The sequence below is a fragment of the Python bivittatus genome, unplaced genomic scaffold (genome assembly GCF_059951505.1).
Source record: "Python bivittatus isolate LINGU-HERP-01145 unplaced genomic scaffold, Pbiv_v1 ctg000020_np1212, whole genome shotgun sequence".
NCBI lineage: Eukaryota > Metazoa > Chordata > Lepidosauria > Squamata > Pythonidae > Python > Python bivittatus.
In genome coordinates this window covers 114,599,942-114,623,559 of record NW_028277030.1, presented here as the reverse complement: position 1 = coordinate 114,623,559, position 23,618 = coordinate 114,599,942, and the positions used below count along the sequence as shown (strand labels likewise).

Genomic DNA, 23,618 nt, shown 5'->3' with positions numbered 1-23,618 from the left:
GTAAGAAATTGAATTAAGACAGAATGGATGCTGAATGTATGTGAATTAAATACAAAAGTGAGTGTTAGTAGAAAAGGAGTACATTGAACGAGGATCAAATTGCATAACAAATATATGAAGAAAGAGTGAATGGTCAAGAGGAAGGGGAAGACCAAGGAAGTTGTGATTGGATGAAGATTCGCTTTATCCTCAAAAAGAGAAATGAGAAATGAAAAGGCAATATATAAAATCATATATAGAAATTAAATATAGAATATAGAATATATATAATTATAATAGAAATTAAATTAAAAGGCAATATATAAAGTAGTGCATGCATGGGCACCCACAGGGCTGGGGTGGGGTGGGGTGGGGCAAATAACAATGTGTGATGTCACCATGCAAATGCCATACCTTATGCATGTCGGGTTGCAAGAATTTATTGGCAGCATTTGCATAATGACATCCCTGCACTTATGCAATTATCTTGGCATTATCATGGTTTGCCATGGATGCTGCTGGGTGTATGGATGTGGTGCAAACAAGGATGGTTGGCCAGGCTAGAAAAATATGTTGTTTTCTTTTTCTTTTAATTTTTTCTTGATTGTGCTTTGAAATGTTTGTTAAAATGAAATTAAATAGGAAAAAAGTTACCATATTGTTTTTTTTCTCATGCCTTTAATTTATTTGGTTTACTATATTCTTTCTCCTTTTCTGTACTTTGCCTAATATTTACCCCAAAAGGGAGTAGCGTGATGGGTAATATTGTAAGAATATTGCTTTTGTTTTTAATAGCTGTTAGCTGCCTGACATGGTTTTAAGAGGAAAAAAAGGTGGGATATAAATCTCACAACTATAAAATTAATAAAATTAATAAAATAGACCATTACTCTTATGCTACCTGCAAACATTAATCAAGCACCTCTACATAATGAGTTGTCTGCCGTTATCACTGACTAATCAACCAATCACTGTATCTTGTGGAAGAGTTCTAGAAATAAATCTGACCCATTTTGCTTTGAATCTGTTAAGCTTCTCCTCTGTTTTCCTGGGAGAGGCAGCAATTTGATCAAGAAGGTTTTGTCTCTTTGGTCCTTGCCAGCTGCTCAGTTGCTTGGCAGCCAAAAAAGGAACGATATTCCAGATGCTTTTGTTTGGTTTCAAAATAAATGGATCAATTAATTATGGAGAAGTTAACAGATGAATAAAAGCTAAGTTGACCCATTTTTTTGGTTTTGTTTGGCTGCAGCTTTTGGGGGGGGGGGAATTTGATGCTAAAAAGAGTCACAGAGCTTGGCAACTATTAATATTTTGTCACGTGTTGTTGACTGGCATAGGATAGGATAGTGTTGGAAGGAGCTTGCTTCATACAGAAAAACCAAAACTATAATATCTCTGACATATAATAGCAGTCAATTCTGCATCAGCTTGAAGACCTTCAGCAAGGGATAGCCCTTCCAACTCTATAAATAATCCATTCCATTGACAAATTTTGATGAATAGCTATTATCATCAGTACATTTTTCCTAATATTCAACCAAAATCTACTCCTACCCTTTGGCTATAAATCTTCATCTTTAAAGCTCCCGTAGTGTCATCAAGTGTCTCTTTTCTTCCACAACCTTTCTTCATGTGCCTTGTTTTTCATATTTGTGAATACAATTACCTTTCTCTGACCTTTTCTCAATTTGCCTATATCTTTTTTAAAATCCAGCATTCATTCACAATAATCTATATGAAGTCTGACCAATATTAGAACAATTATTTTTAGTGATTTGTAGGAGAGCCATTTTAGTCTATGATAAGCCAAAAATCAGGAGTCTGGTAGCACCTTTTCGGACTAACACATTTTATTAAAAGGCATACACTTTTGTAAACTATAGCTCACTTCATCAGATGGGTAGGGTGGCCAAATTGATGTAAGGTTTAATTTGGAAGGAGGCCCATGGTGGGACGGGAAGACAGGGTAATTGTAGATGCATGTTACATGTGAGGCAGATTACACGTCCCAAATCAATTAACAACTGTAATGTGTTAAAAACCCATTGTGTTTGTTGAGACTTTCTGAGATGGCCTGAAGCATTCATTATGCTGGTAAAGTTTCTTTGTTCCAAAACAGTTGCTTTGAGATCTGTAATGAGGTGTCCTGGGAGGTTAAGATGCTTTGATATTACTTTGCCCTTGTTTTGAGTCCTGATGTCAAACTTGTGTTCATTACTTCTTTTGCACAAGGCTTGGCCTTGTTGTCCTATGTAGAATCCAGAGGGGCACTGTTGGCAGATGATGATAGAAGAGCTCCTGGTATGTGAAAATTGTTGGGTCCTGTGATGGTACTGATAGGGTAACTGTGCAGGCAAAGTAGACATCTGGGTTTGTTACAGAGTCAGCTTTCCATGTTAGCATCATTATTTGGTTGTTTCTTGTTGCCTGCGAGGATCTGCTTAAGTTGTTAAAATAATGCCCTTTTTCAGCATAATTCAGACAAGGTCAGGTTCTATAATCTTATTGCTGGAAAGAAGGATTGGGTCATCTTTGTCACACCCAGTTTTTGAGCCTATACTTTCCACCTCCTCTGGAATAAAAAGCCTTGAATCTAGAGTATGACATGTGAATTGTGATCTCCCTTAGCTGGGATATCAACCAGTCAACTGATAATATAATTTACAATGCTAGCTTTTTAAAGCTAAATTCAGTACTTGCTTGGCTTATTTTTACATGACCTCAAATACTTCTAGATATTCCTTCCTTCAGCTGACTTTGCAGTTATAATTAAGGTGGGCTCAGCTACAGCACTTTTGGATAACAAAGCCAAGCACAATCTGCAATCAGCTTTTCCATAATGCTGGCACAACTTAATTAGTAGCACCTTGTTAAACTTAATTAGAAGAATAATGAGACTGCAAAACAGAATATGAACGCTCAAGGTGTCATTTCACAAGGTCTGACAAAAATGAATTGGATATTTGCCTGAATAAAGTTTACCAGTTCTGATTTTGTGCTAAAATTGTGTACAAAGCAATGATATGTGAAAGTTACAATTCAGCTATTGTATACTTTGTCACAGATATTAATGTTGGATGCGGTTGAGGGAGTTCATTAATTTCTCCACAGAGTACTAAATTAATACTTTGTAATATCCATGAGATTTCTTTAAATAATAGCAAAGAAACCAAGGATGCCAAACTCCCCTTAAGAAGACTCTTAGAGTTTATGACATTATTGCCAGAAAGCTTTCAAAATAGGCCAGCTGTAAATAAGTTATGTAAAGCCCTAACTTTTTAAAAATATACCACTAACTGTGAAAGGTTTTTTTAAAAAGTGTAATGCAGTGAGATGAATGAATTCTGTATGCTGTAAAAATAGGATGAGATGCACAGTAATTTGAAGACTGGTGTTTTTGTCTGTGTTTCATTTATTATATCTTGCTCTGCTTCCAAGGAATTTGAGATGGTATCTATTGTTCCCTTATAATTTCAATTTTATCCTTATAGCTATCTGTGGAGCATTAACAATGGTTAGACTGGGAAATAGTGAGTCTTCTCAGTTGTAGCAATCTTATTGATGGTGCTACCATGCATCAAAGATGGAACAATCCTTAACAATTCTATCTTTTGTTACTGTAAAAAAGGTTAGATACTTAGGAATTTACTTGACAAACAATAATAAGGATTAATTTAAAAAATTACTGCGTTGGAAAAGTATAACAGTAGATATCTCTAGATGGAAAAAGACTAAACTTCTCTTGGCTAGGCAGAATTACAGCCATTAAAATGAACATTTTACCAAGACTTAATTTTCTTTTTCAAGTGATCCTAATATATTTTGAAAATAAGGTATTATGTACTGGCATAAACAAGTAATGAATTACATATGGTCCAATAAGGTGTTTAATTTCAGTTGCATTCGATCTGAAAGCTAGAGATGGATATTTAGTTATATCAGTTCTTCAGTTACCAAGAGAAATGATATAATTCAAATGGGAAAATAGGAGCAAATTTGGAAAAAAATGTTGGAAGTGATTAGGTAACAATAAACAATAGTGTATTTTAATAGGATGTAGCACATCCTACAGAAAAATAAAATTAAATATAGTTTTTATTATTTTGCATCACAAATTAATTCTGAATTGGCTATTCAATAAAATAGCTATGAGAATGATGTCATTACTTATTGGTTCTTTCCTTTGCATCATTTAAGGTTTTTATTTATGTTGAATGAAGACTGTCATTCATCCTTCTTTTATATTAATTGTATATTAGTTTTACTAATCTTAATGTAGGTTCTTCCATCTATCAGCAAATTCTATTCTATTAAACATGCAATTGATTATGTTCCATCAAATCGTTTTCAACTCCTAGAAGATAGATTTTCTCCATGATGATCTGTCCCTAATCTGGTCTTTCAGGACTTCCAACGTCATCGCCACTTTAACTGAAGTCCATCCACCTTGCTACTAGTTGTCCTCTTCTCTTTCCTTCTATCTTTCCCAGCTTTACAGCCTTTTCCAGAGAGCTGGGTCTTCACATAATGTGTCCAAAGTAGGATAATTTGAGCCTCATCACTTGTGCCAATTCTGGATTGATTTCTTCGATGATCCATTTGTTTATTTTCTTGGCTGTCCATGGTATTCTCAGGAGTCTTCTCCAACACCAAAGTTCAAAAGCATCAATATTCTTCCTAACTTGCCTCTTCAAAGTCTAACTTTTGCTTCCATAGAGTGTCACAAGGAATACCATTGCTTGCAGTATTCTGATCTTTGTAAGTACAGATACATCCTGGCATCTGAATACCTTTTCCAAAGCCTTCATGGCTGCTTTACCAAGTACTATTCTGTGCTGTATTACTCAACTGCTTGTTCCTTTACTGTTGATGGCTGATCCTAAAAGGCAGATGCTATCCAATACTATGATAACTTCATTGTCAGTTCTAATGCTGGTTGTTCTACTTGTTATCCTTAGTTTGGTCTTCTTTATATTTAATTTTAGTCCCATTTTTTCACTTTGCTCCTTAACTTTCATTACTAGAGCTTGCAGATCTTTTCCATTTTCAGCTATCAAGGTAGTGTCATCAGCATAGTGTGGGTTATTGATGTTTCTTCCTCCAGTTTTAAAACCACACTCATCTTCTTCCAATCCAGTTTCCCTTAATATATATTCAGCATATAAGTTGAATAAATAAGGGGAGAGTATACAGCCTTGTTGCACTCCTTTGCCAACCTGGAACCAGTCTGTTTCACCATGTTCTGTCCCTGACCTGCATATAAGTTTCTCATGAGGACAATGAGATGTTCCAGGATTCCCATTTTTCTGAGCACATTTCATAGCTTGACAGGATCAATACAAAGGCTTTTCTATAGCTGATGAAGCACATACTGACTTCTTTTTGGTATTCCTTGGCTTTCTCAATTATCCAGAAGGCAACAGCAATAATGTCTCATGTTCCTTGGCCTTTTCTAAAGCTAGCGCGAACATCTGATATCTCTTTTTCCATGTAGAGCTCTAATCTGTTGGATGATCCTGTGAATTTAAGGATATGGTATAATAGTTTATACATTCTGTTAAATCTCTCTTTTTTTGGTATTGGAATACAGATTGACCTCTTCCAATTTGTTGGCCATTGGGTCATTCTCCAGATTTGCTGGCATAGTTTGGTTAGAACCTTGACTGATATCTTTTCTGTTGCTTGCCATATTTCAGTGGGTATTCCATCAGTTTCTGTTGCCTTTCGACTTGGTAATGACTGGAGCGCTGATCTAACTTCATTTTCCAGCACTAGAGGTTCTTGTAAGTAGCAAATATCTTCCAAGGTACCTTGGATGTTGACATCTCTACTGTACAGGTAGTCTTTGCTTAACAATGATAACACTAAGTGTTGTGGTTGTAAAGTACAATGTCATGTGACCCTGCTGACTTACAATGGCAGTTGCGGCAGTTCCATTTGCCATCATTAGGTGAATCCCACGTGATCGTAGTATCCAGTGGTCTTGTGATTGCCATCTGCTACCTCCTGTCAGTTTCCTCATTGACTTTGCCTGACAGAAGCTGGCAGCAAAGGTCACAAATGGTGATCGTGTGACCATGGAACTCTGCAACTGTCATAATAGCGAGCCGGTTGCCAAGCGTGTGAATCATGTGACTGCTGGGACTCTGTGATGGCCGCAGGTACAAGGAACAGTCATAAGTCCCCTCATTCGGTGCTGTTGTAACTTTGAACTGTCGCTGAACAAATGGTCACAGAACGAGGATTACCTGTACAGTGTTTCAGTATACGCCTTTCATCTTAGTTTGATCTCCTTTGAATTGGTTACTATCTGTCCATTGGCATCCTTTACCATACCAATTCAAGGCTGGAACCTCCTTCTGAGTTCATGCTGTATAAATTAAGCCAGATAAATCCATAAAAATTGAACATAAATACTTTTGGAGTTTCTAATGATAGCTTAATTCACATTAATTTTTGCTCTTCAGAACTTTGAACACCAAAGTACAGAATCATCAGGCCCCACTGAAATGATCATCCACAAGTGAATGAGCATGGGGATAGACAGATGTCTGTTTCAGAAAAAAAAGTATAACCATTCCTATTTTCTCTCATTGCCTGCCATCTCCCTAGACTGATTGAAAGCTAGAAGACAAACAAGTACTGGCAGGGAACAGTCCAAGCCTGGTAGGATAGTGTCCTGCTTGCCAGGAAGATAGCAAATAAGTAAAGCATTTATTTGTATACAAAGTAAATAAATGCATCTCCATTGGTCTTCTCGGTTAGATTGCAATTAAGACTGCAAGCTTCTTGTAGGGAGAAAACTGTTTTGTGTGTGGGTGTGCATATATTCTGCAAGATTTTTATTCCAATTACATACATGGCTGGCACCATAACAATAGCAGCAACTAATAATAACTTCTAAGTCTTCTAAGCTACCTTGTGAATTCCAGATCTTCCATATAGCTTGATAATAGACTCCTAGTAAAGACAGGGATTAATCAGCACTCTGAAAAGAGTTGTAACAGATGGATAACATTCTACTATTCAACAGCTAACAAGTATCTGTTGCTTAACAAAGTGGCTGCCTAGCCCCACCTTCCCAAATTTTGGACCATGATTTCTGCATGTGATCCGGGAATGGAGGGCGTAAGTTTTTTTCTTTCTGGATTAATTAACCCAATTCTGGATTAAGCCTACAATTTGCATATTTCATCAATTTGTGGGCATAATCCTACATTTAATGGCAGAAATACACAATTGAAGTCATATGGAGTTTAGTTCCTACTATATATGCAAGAAATATATGTTTTGGCAGCAGGCAATATTTAAAATACTATCTCTGGTGGCATGCATTGATTGATTGCTTGAAAACATTTTTATAGCCACTCAACTTGAACACTGTGACTCTGGATTGCTTACAATAAACAAAAAAGTGCCACGGCAAGACAACCCCCTGCATGGGAAGTACCATCAACAGATAGCTGAGGTGGCTGACATTGGGAAATCCTACCAGTGGCTGTAAAGGGCTGGACTAAAAGTAGAGGACCTGAGATTGAGGAAGACACTACCCATAGGGGCAAGAGGGGAATTTTTATACATACACACACACACACACACACACACACACATACACACACACATAGAAAATGGAGAAGCACAGACACAAGTGCATATATTGTAAATAAGCTGCACAGCTGAATGGGAAATAGTTCAACAAAGCAGCCAAAAAGTGATACGGCTAATGATTATGGATGTCACCTCAGACTAAACAAATACCAGCGTACAATAGACAACCACAAGGAGCAACTGAACAAACCATGACCCCAGAACACACAAAAATGCAGACAACCACCATCAAGACTACATCCCTAAGACAAGCTGAAAAAAGGAAAACAAAACTCCAAACCAAATTGCTCAAGCTGAACCCCAGAAGCAAAGAGGTACCTGAACCCAAATGGATAATCAACATGTCCAGCCACCCACTATCCATCGCAGAACACAATATCCTCCAGAAAGGCCTCAACTATAACACATAGCGCTTTGTTGTTGTTCAGTCATTAAGTCGTGTCCGATTCTTTGTGACCCCATGAACCATATTGCGCCAGGCCTTCCTGTCCTTCACTGCCTCCCTGAGTTTGCTCAGTTTCATGCTCATTGCTTCAGTGATGCTATCTAACCATCTCATCCTCTGCCGTCCTCTTCTCCTTTTGCCTTCAATCTTTCCCAGCATCAGGGTCTTCTCCAAAGAGATCTCTCTTCGCATTAGGTGACCAAAGTATCTGAGCTTGAGCTTCGATTCTATGCAGCCTTAGGAGCAGCATTTAAAACCACAGGACTTACCATAGAGACCCAGGAAAACATAAGGCAGACAATCATACCATAGACCAGAAGAACACAGAATCAGAACTAACTCAAAGCAGAGGACAGAACAGCCCTCAAAAACCTAAAGAAGGACCAAACCCTCATCATCCTCCTGGCAGACAAAGGCTGTGCCATGGTTATCATGGACAGATCACAATACATACAAAAAGCCAAAGAATTACTGGAAGACAAAGAAACCTGCATCCCAATAAACACCAACCCAATACAGAAACTAGACAACCTGATCAAGAGAACCCTTAATGACCTAACCAAGAAAGGTCAAATCACAAAAGAAGAACAGTGGCAGATGAAAAGCAGTGGACCCATCCTTCCACACTTCTATGGATCCCCCAAAATACACATGCCTGACATATCTCTCTGTCCAATTGTGTCATTACCAGGGACCCCAACATACAACACACTGAAAGAACTTACAAAAAAAGCTTGGACATCTCACAGAGGGGAGGAAATATTCTATCAATTCCCTGCTACAGTGCCTCCAGAAAATCAAAGACCTAAAAACAGAAGATGAAATTATGGTTTCATTTGATGTCACTGCACTCTTTATGTCCATAGACCCAGAACTGGCAAAAGAATCCATGGCAGCACTACTACACAACACACTTGACCTAACTAAGTTCACTAAGATCGAAATACCCAGAATCATGGACTTCATCAACCTCTGCTTCACTACCTACTTTCAGTTTGATGGATAAATATACCAACAAATCAGAGGAACACCCATGGGATCACCACTCTCAGGACTCATAGCAGGGATTGTAATGCAGCATCTAGAAACTATAGCACCCCCATGCATACAACCAAAGGTATGGATCCGGTATGTAGATGACACCATCATAATAAAAAAGGAACAACTACAGAAGACACATGAAACAATCAACAACATCTTCAAAGGAATAAAATTCACAAGAGAAGAAAAAAACAACAATACACTACCCTTCCCAAATATCTGTATTAGCAGAGGAAAACCTGTTCTGGTAGAACACATGTTACACCTCTGCTTCACGAGCTGCGTTGGTTACCAGTTTGTTTCTGGGTCCAATTCAAGGTGCTGGTGTTAACCTTTAAAGCCCTTCATGGTATGGGACCAAGTTATTTGAGGGACCACCTCTCCCCAGTTTCGTCTCCCTGTCCTATCAGATCCAGCAGAGAGGACATGTTACAGTTTCTGCTGCCAAGGGAGCTACATCTGGCGGGCCCTGGGGGGTGGGGCTTTTCTGCTGTGGTGCCCCCACTGTGGAATCTTCTCCCCCCTGAGGTGAGGCTGCCCTCATCACTGTTGAGCTTCCAGAGGCCCCTCAAGACCTGGTTATGCCAGGGGACAGATGAGCTAGTGAGGTGGCTCCATTATTTTTAACATACCTTCATCTGCTATTTTTTTGTTTTAGTTTTATATCTTTTAATGTATTTATCTTTACCTTGCTGGTGATATAAATTCTATGAATGAATGAATGAATGAATGAATGAATGAATGAATGAATGAATGAATGAATGCAAATTAGAAACACAAGCATATCAAAAAACAACTCACACTAACCAAATGTTCCATTACCAAAGTAACAACCCAACCTCCTACAAAAAGGAGCTGTGTAAGAACATTATTTAGGTGAGCATAAATATACTGCAGCAACCCAGAACAGCAGAAAAAGGAAACAGACCACCTATACAACTTCTTCCAACAAAATGGATACCCATGCAACTTTATCAAAAAGTGTTTGACCACACAACCCACTACAGCACAACCAACACAAGCTATGAAAAGGATTACACTGCCATACATCAGAAACGTCTCAGAAATGACCAACAGACTATTACAACCACATGGCATCACCGTAGCACACAAACCAACTAAAGCCCTCCAATACATCTTAAGTAAATCAAAAGCCCAAGAAGAAAAAAACAGGAGTCAACAACATACAGTGTAAGGACTATAATAAACACTATGTAGGACAGACAGGCAGAAGACTAGCAGAGCGCATCCATGAATACCAACTAGCAGTCAGAAGAGCAGTATTTTGAAAACAGGATGCTAAAGAGACATTAATAGATCAAAGTGATTTCATTTTTTTTTCTGACTAGTAGTCAGAAGACATAATGAAAATGCCTTAATCTCACAACACATGGACAGACTCAACCATAGTTAAGAAACTGGGAAACTGTCAGCATCCTAGACCAAGCTAAATCCAAAAACTTGAGGGAATTCCTGGAAGCTTGGTATTCAGACAAATCAGCCATCAACAGGCACATAAACAATATATACACACCATTCAAAAGAGACAATAAAAATGCTAAGAAGGAAACAAAAAGACCAGAACACCTCCTCCCAGCAATCAATACCCAGATAAGCAGGGATTAACACCAGGATTAACACCAGACAAACAGTCAAGCAGTAAACAACAGCCTAATTAAGGAACTACCAAAGAGAAAACAGCATACCACCAACACTGACAGGGCAAGCTACTATATATAAACAGAGAGCAAACCCCAGTCCTTTCTAGCACTGGAGATGTTACCTAGTCAGGTAACAAAACATCTGCAAAAACCAACCAAACTCATAAGAATAAATGTTCTTGAGTTTTATTTTGGGTAAAAGTGCTAATCTTTCTAATGACTTCTTTGACATTCTCTGTGTTATACAAAAACAAAAACTGCATCTGAAGAGGGATGCAGTGCAGACGTCTTTATATCTCAATGCCAGAAATCTCGAAGCTGAGAAAAATGAATGCATTTACCCTAAAAGAGGACATATGTCTAGTGGATATATCAAAAAGTTGATGGGATGGAGAAAATAAAATAAGGTGAACTTTAGATACAAAATCTATAAAAGGCCTGGGATGGGCAGAACAATATGAATTTATATATGAAAAGGTAATAAAACTGAATACAATCACTTCACAGAAAAGCTAGCAACAGCTTTTGAGGGCTTTTCAGCATAGGAAAGAAAGTGAGTTCCACATCAGAGGTTATGAAATAGCATGAAACAATGTTTTTTCTCTTTCTCTAGAAGTAGTGGTCAACATATAAACATATACAAACATAAATAACAATAAAAGATTGACAGACAAATTACATCTCTTGGTTTAACTTAGAATTTTCCACTGCAAGGTAAGATATTTTGGATAGATTCAAAAGAAATTAGAACTTTTCAAGGACAGTTTTAACAGCAGCTATGGAAGCTTCATATTCAAAAATAGTGAACCCAATAATTACTAGAAGGAAAAGACCAGGGGATGTGTTCCCAGCATACACCTGGAGAACCAGATCTAGATGTGGACCTTGGAATGATTTATTAGACTCTTATATTATGCCTATATTTCTTCCACTACTTTTATATATGGAGTGAGTGTGACAACAGTATCCTTCTTAATATTGTTCTGAAGATCTTGGTGTAATGAAAAACAACTGATGGCTTTAGTGTGTTAAAAATAAGTTTGGAGCTTTCTGGCTGTCTACATCTAGGCTGATACCTAGATGCTGCCTCTCAGAATGATGATCTCTATTATTATTTGGCCCTGGGTTTTCTAGGTCAGATTTTGTTGAGAAGCATGACACATAATGGATATCATAGTCTAGAAAGTAGACATGGTCAAGCGAAAGAAGTGAGTGGGCCCAGGACAAAAACTGAAATACATTTATTTCAAAACGTAAATCTAATTATATTTAAATTCAGTTAAATGTAATGAGATTGCTGTGAACAAACTGAATAATTCCTTCTTTCTACTATATTACATATTACAATTCGCTAGTAATTTCTAGTAAGGATTTGGTGGCTTTTCAGGGCCACACGCAATCTTATGGTCTCAGATTATATCTCTGTTTTAAATTTAAAAGCTGACTCCTAACAACAAAGGCATGTTTGGAATAAAATGAAAAAAGGAGATTGAAGAAAGACAATTATTGTATCTGTTGTTTGGCAACTTATATCATTTAGGATCACTTTGTTAAACTTTTTGCAGGTTTAATAATTATTCCATTGCTATCTTGGACCTGCGGTTTAAAGGCTGAAAAAGATTTGGATGTATTTTTGTTCATTAAAAATGTTTTTCTTTGCCTGCTGATTAAACAATTCTGCCTTTCTTTACATGCTCAGTGGGATGTAAGGACAGAACTCCACTTACTGATATTTAATACTTTTTCCTCTCTGTGCATAAATAAAGAGTTGAAGGGGGATGGAAATGGAGCCCAACAGGAAGCCTTTACTTTTAAGCACCATAATCTTTCCCCTATAGAGCTACAATAATATGCTTCCTCCCACAACTACTGCATGGCACTCAAATGTCATGAAAAGTTCTCTGTGCAAAGTGTAAAAGCTGGACTTTTGAGAAGTGTGTGAATACATCCACCATCCACCCACTCACAAATACACACACTTTATATTGTAAAGATTGGAAAAGTTCTGATTTCAGCTATTTTTTTCCTTTTGGTTATCAAATGGAGAATATTTAAGTGTAAAGGAAAATCTTTTAAAAAGGACAGACTTCATAATATAAGCATTTTCAAAGGTTGAAAACAATAATTACTTTCTGGGAAAAACAAAACGATACCTATTTGTGAGCCCAGCTGCCAATGCCATCCTAGTTGTCTTCTAGAAAATAAACACAGTGCCAAAGAGGAAAAAAGGTTATAAATAATTTAGCAGTTTCTAGGCAACTTACAGAATGAAGAGATTCCATACAAGATATATTACAGGTAACATACTTAAATGTTAAAGGGTTTTTTTTAGGATCAAGCTCTTGAATACTATGTTTTCAAAATAATTGTTGGAAAAAAACACTTGTTTCAAGAAATATCTATTTGTGAATCTAATTGTGCAATAAATTTTAATGTATATTTTTTTGTCCACATACTATTAGATTGATGATTTCTTAGCAAGCTTTTGGAGAGCTTTTTAAATCAGATTTTAAACACAAATTTTATCACAGTTTTGCAGATGCATTTGATTTGGCTTCTCAGTGAAACTGCTTAATATCATTTATTAATACCACTTCTTTTAACCTTCAAACAAGATTGTGACCCATTAAGTTGAATGGAGTCCACTAGTGATGTAACAGCCTTTTGGGGGCTCAATAAGCCTAGTGCTAAAGTTAGCATGATAATTCTTGCTGTCAAGCTGCAATCAGTTTGGAAGAGCAGAAATTATGTGTTTCTTATTTATGGAATACTTTTTTGGAATTATTTTCAATTTTCCCCAAATTAAATACACATGAATAAGAAATGAGGAAAGTATCTCTCCAGCATAAAATTTCACTCAGTTTTGTTCCTGTTCTTATAAAACTTGTCTCTCTCTTTTAATCCAAGCATTATTATTCAGCTCTTATTATTTATTCCTTATCCCCGTCTAGATAATGAAACATTAGGACAGTTTTTGACCACAGACTCAAGATCCAATAGGAAAAAAAAGCGGGGGGGAGGGAAGTGAATGAAGGTTCAAGAGAACTGGTCTCATCTCCGGTTGGTGGTTTGTCTTAGGTTGATTTCAACTGTAGTAGATGAAGAAAGGACAAAGCAAACTACCAGAGCTTCTTGTCTAGCTGATGTGCAGGGCCTGGTTGGTGTGATCTGTCATAATGTACTTCTTGGAAGACAAAGTTCAGATTTCGGTGTTCATGGAAATGGTTAAGACTAGAATGTATTGCCCTATCAGAACTTTGCATGTGAAATACCATTGCCTTTAATAACACAACAGCATCAATTTCAAATAATTCTATAGTAAGGGACAAGAAAGATCAAATAGTAATTGTCAGAAATGATTTCTGCCTGGGTATCTAGAATTACTACATATTAGGGCAGATGGTACTAGATTAGATTACTTTCTCCCAGGCTGATTACTTTCCTGTTCTGCTGGAGTACAACTCCCACTAACATCTGCCCACAGATGGAAGCTGAAGTCTAGCAATTAAGGTTAGGCCAGGTTGGAGAAGGCCAAATTAGATGGACAAGACAAGAAAATTGCTGTATATGTAGCTTTCTCTGTTTGCTATATATATCATTAGTGCAAAGAATGCAGAGATAGTATGTTGCAGATGAGAAAAAGACTGCCAAGTTTCTGTTCTGAGAGACTTGGATTCCTTACTTTTTGCAAGAGTACTTGCCACTAGACCATACTTTCATAAACCTGGATGGATGACTGATATATTTACAAATGTAACTACTGTTGTTCTTTTAGAATTGATGATATAGGATCAAATGCATAGCATCCCTGTTTCTAAGCTGCTTTATACATTTTCTCCAAATAAGGATAATATTCAATAAAGATAATATTCAGTCCAAGTAACACCATATGTTACAATTATATGTTATCTGGAAAGCAACCTCTCCTTTCTGGGTCTCACTTAGCTTTCCTTCTTAAACTTATGGAACTGCATTATATGGGATCATCTATTATACTTGATTTTTGCACATACAGTAGCTTTATGATGACAGAAATAATTACAACACATGGATAAGGTTAATAAAGTTCAGGTAGATGTACGGCACTGTAACTGAGATGTAGCTGTCTATGTGGAATATCTGTGTGGATGACTCATTATCCAATGTCTAATAACAGTGTATAGTCTTAAAGTGCTCGTTTTGAACTGGATGAAACAATTGTTATTACTTAAATAGTTGTTCAATACAACCTTACGAGCTTTTATTGAAAATAATAACTAAGGTTATTGCCCAAATGATTCCAAATTTTTTTTTAAAAAAAAATCTAATACCATATAACTATACATAAATATTTGCCAGTTCACTAATGTAAAAACATTCCAGTTTCTTTCTGCCTCCATTTTCTACTTACAAGTAATCTATATATTTTGCCAAAAGATAGAGTGCTGAGTATCCGTTGGATTTTATATCATAAAAAAATATAAGACTGGTCTGTTCTTCATAACAGCAGTCCAAAGAGGTCTAGGTGCAATATGAAACCAAAACGGTGCCAGTTAGAGATTAATTTGGAAGTTATAATAATTAATAACATTTCTATACTATTCTAATACCAGTTCAGAGCAGCATACAAAGAAAAACCAGAGGTTTTAAAAAAACACAATAGTAATGAACAATATAAATTATAATGGCACTGAGTAACAGAATAGATACTGAAATCTAACATCTTCCAAATGGTCTCTCTTAAAGCCATACTTATTTATGGAAACTCATTACAAAGGAGGTAGTTCTTATATATGAGGGCAATCTGTTTCATAAGAAAGTACCACTATTAAGACAGCCTATCAATGGAACTCTCAGCAGAACCTCTAAGATCTTTATCAAAAGTACAGATTCACTTTGGAGTGGGTGGTCTCGGAGATAACCAGGGCTGGAGCCATATAATAGATTGTCAGGACTTTGTGTCAGGATTATAGTCGCTTTCATATGGGCTCTTGCACTGCTCTAGAACTCTTTGTCTGTGTTTGAAGCTAGGCCATGATTTCTTTATCATAGCTTGCCATGGGATGTCATCTTTGCAGCCAAAATGTTTTGCCTCAAAGCAACTACTCAGAATTTTGTTTTGCAGATGAAATTTCTCCCTGAAATCCACATGTCCTCCCTCCAGTCCTATCTTTCTATAGAGCAGTAAAGACCTCACTCTTTAAGAGCTTATTGGTTTTATTTGGAAGTTACCCATCCAGATTTCCTGAAGCTGGGCAAGATATAACTCTTAGCAAATAAATAAATAAAATATATTGGACATACAGCTGGGATTGTTAGCAATTTATTCATTTTACTTCCCTTTTCTTTGTTTTGGAGTGAGATTTTTTTTTATTATTCCAGAATTCATGGTGGCTTGACTGGGAAGGGCTATTTTTCCATTGAAGGTGAATACTGATTGCTCATGGTTTCCTATGACGGTGTTTGATATCAACAGAAATGAAGAAGATCACAGGCTGGATTCAAATTGCTTTGTCAGGGATTGGGAGTAGGAACTATGTGGTTTGGAAGTGCTCTGTGACTTTGCAGACTCCATGGCTTCAATACTGGGCACCCAGTTCTCCTCTATTTACCTAACTTACTTAATAAAGGATTCCCAAGAATTCAAAAATGTGTATGCTATTTTTTTATTGTTATTCAGGCTTTGCTCTAAGATAAATTTGATTTTTCGTTCATAGCCATCACAGCTACACTGTATTTGTACTTTGTCTAAGCAGTCTGACTTGTTTAAACATTCACATGGAGCTGTCTCAGGTCCTGTAAAATTCAGCTTCCTCCTGTTACAAAGCCTTGCTTTCTGAGACCTTACATTCTCTTCAGCAACTTTTGCCTCATGTGCTCTCAGGCTAGGCACTCCAGGCAAATACAATGTCATTTTTCTGATTTTTCATTCCCTAAATAAATTTACTAATGTCCAGTCATGTGATTGCAGTTCATCATATGACACAAATGTAAGTCCAACAGACATTTATTTATGTATTCAACAAATGTATATAGCCACCCATCTATCCAAGAAACTTTAGGCAGCAAACAGAAATAAAACATAAGTAAACTATATAAATCCAGTTTAAAAGAAACTGGGTTGCGGCCCCTAAAAATTACATTACCAACATATCAAACAAAACCACACCCATGTCAGAGCTCCATCAGCATCCTGGCCCCAGTGCCTGGGGAAGGGTTTCACAGCTTTCTAAAAGACCAACAGGATCAGGGCCATCCATATCTCAGGTGGGAGGGTGTTCCACAAGACAGACACCATGACAGAAAAGGCATACTTCCTGGGGTTCACCAGGTGATACTGCTTCACCAATGAGAACCAGAGCATGCCTATTCTGCCAGGTCTAATGGAACGGGCATATATGCCATTTAAATGCAGTTATCTCTCATACTGCTAACTCCCTTTATCATAACAATGAAAGCTGTAAAAACACCCAGGTGGAAATATTTTTCATGAAATACTATTTAAAATACAGTAGATACTGTATTGACTTCAGTGGAATCAGGAATTATTCACATGCTGTCAATAAGGGGTAGAAAAGCTGTAAACTTTGTTCTGAGCTTGTTGGGCTTATCATATATAATGATGCAACAATACCATGGACCCTTATTTCCTTACATGGACGGTTAAGAATATATACTTCAGTTTATTCCAATTATGAAATTATGGTTGCTTTGGCTATTCCTGTTATTTTTATAACGCCAAAGCATATTTCTCTTAAAATATGTTGTGCCTTCTTTGGCATTGCATAATATAAACAAAGAGAAAATATAAACACATTGTCAATCAATATATGAGCTTCTTTCTGTCTGCATTACATTCTTGGGTTATACCAACATTATCACTGAATTTTTACTTTATCTACATTTTACTTTTTATAGCACACTCAAGCTAATTATCTCATATTTTATTCTTGTTGTTATACAGTACTATACTTCACTTGCAGTTACAAAGAAGCTTCAAGATGCCAACACTTGCACAAAGTTTAGTTCCTTTAGAAGATCACTGGAGGTTACAGGTAGTTCTTGGGTTACAATGGCAGTTGGGACCAGAATTGCCATTGCTAGGCAACACAGTAGTAAAGTGCAATGTCACATGACTGCATCGCTTAGCAATGACAATTCTGGCAGTCCTGGTTGCCATCATTAAGCAAGGACTACATGGGTCATTAATGGAGGACCTCATGCAACTGCAACTTCCGACTGGCTTCTCCACTGACTTTGCTTGTGGAAAGCTGCCACAGAACACTGGAAATCATGATCATATGACCACAGGGATGCTGCAACGGCTGGAACTATGAGGACTCATCATAAGTACCATTCATTCAGGGCCATCATAACTTTGAATGGTTAGTGAACAAATGGTTGTAACCCAAGTACTACCTGTATTAGCATTTCTGGGATATACAGTTTATTTACAAATATGTATTTATACACATCAAACATAAGATAAGAGGTTCACTACATTAATACTCTAATAGTTCCCTATTTCCCATCAGGTTTCTAGGCTACCTAATTCTCAGCTAGTATAATTCTCAGGTAGGTTTTTTTCCCTTGTAGTGAACATTAGCAATTATTATTTCCTCTCAAGCATATATTAACTAAAAAATAGTAACTAGGCTAGCTCTCAACACCTTCACAACCATAATCAATTTCCTATTCACAGATCCAAAGTTGCCGTCTAGGCTGAACATGGCTAGGCTGAACATGGCTGGTTTAATCCATTCTACTGGTTGCTTTTACAACACAAACTCCAAAGAGAATGTGGATATTTGAGAGATCATTTACATGAATCTCTTGTCTCCCAAATCAATAAATTAAATTCCCCTGCTGAAAACAATTCTGGGTTAGGGTTCGAAAATATTTAGGGCTTTATAGGTTATAACCAACATTTCTGTGGTTCCCCAAAACAGATAATTAGCCAGTGAAATTGTTTTTAACAAAGCACTCAGCTGATCTTATAACCAGCATCCATCAATAATTTTGGCTATAGCATTTTGGATCATCTGAAGGTTTCTATCATTTCCCCATACAAACCACATTATAGAACTTTAAACAAATTCAACAGAATATAATTAAGTAATGTGTTACAGTGGCCAAGAATGGATTCAGTTGGAGCTTTAGCATTTATTGGGCAAACCTACTCCTGGCCTGGTTATGAATATCCACTTATTTTCCTTGGCAGAATACTAGAGTGGTTGCCATTTCCTTCTCCAATGATGCACACACTGTCTGAAGGATAATGGAGAAGGCATTCCAAAAACTCCATTTTGCTTTACTGATTTTGACTATGTGGTCCACATAAATTGTGAATAGCCCTTAAAAACATGGCCTGTACTAGTTACCTTATTTGCCTGTTGAAGAATTAGATGACCAGGAAGCAGCAGTTAGAATGGAATATTGAGCAAATGGTTCAAAATTGGGAAAAGAATATGCCGAAGTTGTATGCTGTAACTTTATTTATTTAATTTATATGCAATACATATTATGAGAAATACTGGACTAGATGAAATAGAAATTGGAATTAAAATTGTTTGGAGAAACAACAATAGATATGCCTATAATCCCACTTTGAAGGCTCAGAGTGAAAAATACTTAAGGAACCTTTTGTTAAAAGTGAAGGAAGAGGGTGTAAAAGCCAGTCTACTGCTCAATATTTTTTTTAAAAGAAGATTATGTCAACATGCAATGCCAACCAATGCAAATAGATAGAGATGGAACTGAAGTAACAACAGACTTTATCTTCTCAGGCTGAAAAGTTCACAGGAAATAGAGATATCTGCTACTTGGGAGAAAGGCTATGACAAATGAAGACAAAGTATTAAAGTGTAGAGACATCACCTTGACAGCTAAGGTATATTGCAACAGGACTATGGTTTTCTCAAATATAATATATGGCTGTGAAAGCTGGATTATCAGAGAAAAGGAGATGCCTTTGAATAGTGGTGCTGGAGAAAACAGTTTGGATCACAAGAAGAACAAATCTTTCAGTAACACCAGAAAACTGACCAGAAACACAAATACTGTAATGAACTAAAGTTTATGTATTTTGGGCACATAATGTGAAGGCAAGAATTATTGGAAAAGACTCTGATGCTTGAAAAAAATAAAAAGCAATTGAAAAAGAGGTTGTCAGAAAACAAGGTGGCTGGATGCTATCAATTATGACACAAGCACCAACTTAAAAGAACTTACAGTTACTGACACAGTCCTGGAGAAAGGATGTCTAGGAAGTCACAAAGACTCAGACGCAGCTAACCACTGAACAAATATTGGCCATCACAAAAGAACCCTGGGTATCTAAAATCAGAGCTAAATGTGGAAGTACAACTGAATTCTGATTTGCTTTACAGTTTCTGATGACACCGTTTCAACAACCTTTGTTCAAAGAGTAGGCAAAGATTTGGGCATAATGTTGGCTATAAATTGGGGCAAAAAATAGATTGTGTATAATTTCTGGTCAACCATTCATTGTCTTTAAACTGCTGGGATTCTTGCAAAGAATGTTGTTGGCTCTAGTTTGCTCCTAATTTAGAATATTACTCTTTTATCTTCTAAAGAAACTGTAGTTTAACACAGACTCATATCTTAATGTTAACAAATCTTAAATATACATCTTGCTTTGTAAATGTATTTCTAAGATATGCATTCTATGTTGTTATCATTTAGGTCCTCAACCCTTTGTTGAATATTATTTTGTAAAGTCCTCAGTGCCCTGTCCTAATCATTTATAAGCTGGAAAGTTCCATATAGGCTGCTGGGATTGAAAAAACAGAGTACCATACAAGGTTTAAAATGAGGTGATCCCTGTTTTATCTTATGCGTACTCAGCAAGCACGATGTATGCAGGTGTTTAAAAGGTTTAAAATCGTGTTGATTCTTAAGTTAGTGGGCTGAGAGGGCAAAATAATTATACTTCTTACTATGTATGTCAATAATAGTTATAGAAAATGTATATGTCGTTTCTTCTTAAGTATACGCAAACGTTTTTTTTTTAAAAATAACAGTGATTCAGCCGTCGCTTTCTTCGACGTTATCGGTATCTGCCTGTTGCTTCTTTCCTCAGCCAAGGGAGGTGTAGAGGACGACAGCTACGCCCGCGAAATCTGAGGCAACGCGCGCCAGATGCAAGGCTGAAAGGGAGAGTTTGGCTCGTGCGGAGCAGCTGCAGCATCCTTACTGCCGAGCCACTTGACTGAAGGAGAATGATGTGGGCAAGGAAGCGTCCTGGCGCAGCGGCGGCGCCGCCGATGAGGACCGTTAGTTCGGGAGGCCGCGCCAAAGGCCCCGCTGCGTACGGACGGAAAAACAAGAAAACGAAGAGCCAGCGATACTTTCGAATCTGGGCGCGCGGAGCTGTGAGAAAGGAAGGCAGCGACGGGAGGAGGAGTCACGCGCAGTACCACAGCTCCGGCACGCGCCACTCAGTTTTACCCCCCTAACTGCGCGCGCGCTTCGCTTCCACTTTGCTGCCACCCGTGCTGCCTCCTGCCCCCACACTTCGAAGCTGTCTCTCCCGCTGCCGCCGCCGTTTCTTCCAGGCTGTGCCTGACAGTGTGCGCCTCCTACGTGCGTTCCACTTGGTACGGCCCACCTGGAAGATCATGGCGATTGATGGTAAGTAGGCCAATAACGGGCTCCTCTCCTCTCGAATAACCCCCTCTTCACCTGGGCAGCGGGCACGGGGAGGGACGACCCCGCGCGGAGGGGCGCTCCCTCAGGGGAAGCGGGGAGACAACAAATAAACAAAAAGGGCGCGGTTGATTTGTGGTCCTGGGCTCTTTGACAGGGAGCTTCGGGATCGTCGGGGGACGGGGGCAGGGGGTGCTTCGCTATTTTTTCCCCGTGGCGCCAGGCTCTGCCACTGTCATAACTGCAGAAAGCGAGAATCAGCGCCCCCCCCCCAATCCCGATATAATTGTATGCAAGGACGCTACAGTAATCTTTTTATTTGTGCCGGGCGGGGGTAGTTTTATCTATTCTCTGCCTAAACATGTGCTTATGTTCAGAGATGATTTTTTTTTAAAAAGCTACATATAAGAATAATGTCTTGAATAGTAGTAGCTAACGGTCACTATTTTCCCCGTTCTTTCGCATTTTCTTTGCGAGTTATAACAACCCTTCAGCCCTATGCCACAGGCAGCAGAGATCTCAAGGCATTTTTTTGACTAAAGGCGCACAGAAAACAACTGGGTAAAGAAGAATAAATCTTTCTTTCATTCTTTCTTTCTCTTCATTGAAACCTTTATTGTAAGTCCTTATTTTGCTGTGATAAGAGTCTGAGGTAAATAAATAAGGATTCAAGAAGGCTCTGTGTTTATGTGTTGTGTTTGGAAAAAGCAGTATTCAACCACACCTTTCCTCCTCCTCCTCTTTATTCATTTATTTATGCCTGTTTCCTGGAGACCTGGCTTTAAGTTTTCAAAGTCTGTTTCTCTTTTCATTCTATATGAATTAGAGGATTGGAAAAACCTTCTGAAAACATATGTATAAGCCTCTTATTAAAAGCACACAGCATCCATTTGAGTGAGAGTTTTTAACAAGTGATTCAAAGCTAAACATTTACAAGGAAATCAAACATCATCTACTTTTCCATAGGCCATTGGTCTGTCTTTATTATCCCAAGTTTTTGAAATATACTTTTGAACTTGTGTAGAATTTGAATATTTAATTTGTTGATACCTTAAGAAGCTGGAAAAAAGAAATAAAAGCTACTGATGGGTTGAAAATGTCACTGGTATCTTCAGGAAAAATACAGCATTTGCACTTCTAATATCTATTTGAATTTTTCACTTATTTTTAATTTATTTAATTTATTTTTTTATAGACTGCTCAACTCCCAAACAACTCTAGGTGGCTTACAACTAAAAAACCAACATATAAAAAAATGCAACCAACTGGAAGAGCAAAATACCAAAACAAAACCAGAACAAAACAGACCAGCTAAACGAAACAGGGGCTCCACAATCACCCTGTCCCAAGGCCTGGGATAACAACCAGGTCTTTACTGATTTTCTTAAACAACATAAGAATGGGAGTCAAATGAATCTCTGGTGGGAGCTCATTCCAGAGGGCAGGAATGACAACAGACTAGGTGGATCTCCTGGGTCCTGCCAAATGACAATTTTTAATTGATGGGACCTGGAGCACACCGACCCTGCCTGACTGAATTGGATAGGCAAAGACCACTGGAGATAAGAGGTCCCTTAGATAGCCAGGCCCTATCCAAAACTAAGTTTGTCTGAAAATATTCTGGTTTTTTTTTTTTTAGTCTCTGTGCCCTTGTTTTTATTCTTCAAAAAATGTGGTGTGGTACAATTGATATTTCATCTTATATAGCATAGTGACAGGCTGCAACTATGTACTGTATTGATATGCTTGATTAAGTTTATTCTTGTCAAACTGCAGAAGATCACAACCTGAATCAGGCCCATAAACCTTAGTGTGTATACCATTATGCTTGTGATAGAATCCGCACTGGAGATTTTCAATATTCATATAGTAGCATGGGGCTTTTGTATGGTAGTTTCTATAGTTTCTTTGGTCTGTTGACAAGTGGAGATGTGGATACTTATCCAGTTTGCCCAATTGTGTAAACATGTAAGATACTACTTGGCTCTGATTTGTGACAGAGATTAGTTCTTAGGAATTATGTAACAACTCAGTACATTAAAAATAATAAATATTGATCAATTTAAGTAACAGCTATTACCATCTGCATTGTTTTTCTGAATATATCTTTTATGGATGTATCTTATGCATTAAAGTAATGTTAATACATTGCATGTACCTCCTAGTTGGTGTGGGCAACAGCACGTATAGCTGTAGCTTGCAAAGGACAGCATGAGAGTGCTTGGAGCAAAACTTGG

General features: G+C 37.6%; 1 protein-coding gene across 1 annotated transcript in view; it reads left to right on the top strand.

The window, feature by feature from the left end:
• Positions 1 to 21,167: 21,167 nt before the first annotated feature.
• SYT14 (synaptotagmin 14) overlaps positions 21,168 to 23,618 on the top strand; it is an 85,369-nt gene continuing 82,918 nt past the window's right edge. Inside the window, exon 1 of the mRNA XM_088147196.1 lies at positions 21,168 to 21,366. Coding sequence (XP_088003322.1) covers positions 21,354 to 21,366 — 13 coding nt within the window. The 5' untranslated portion in view covers positions 21,168 to 21,353. The remainder of the gene's footprint in view (positions 21,367 to 23,618) is intronic.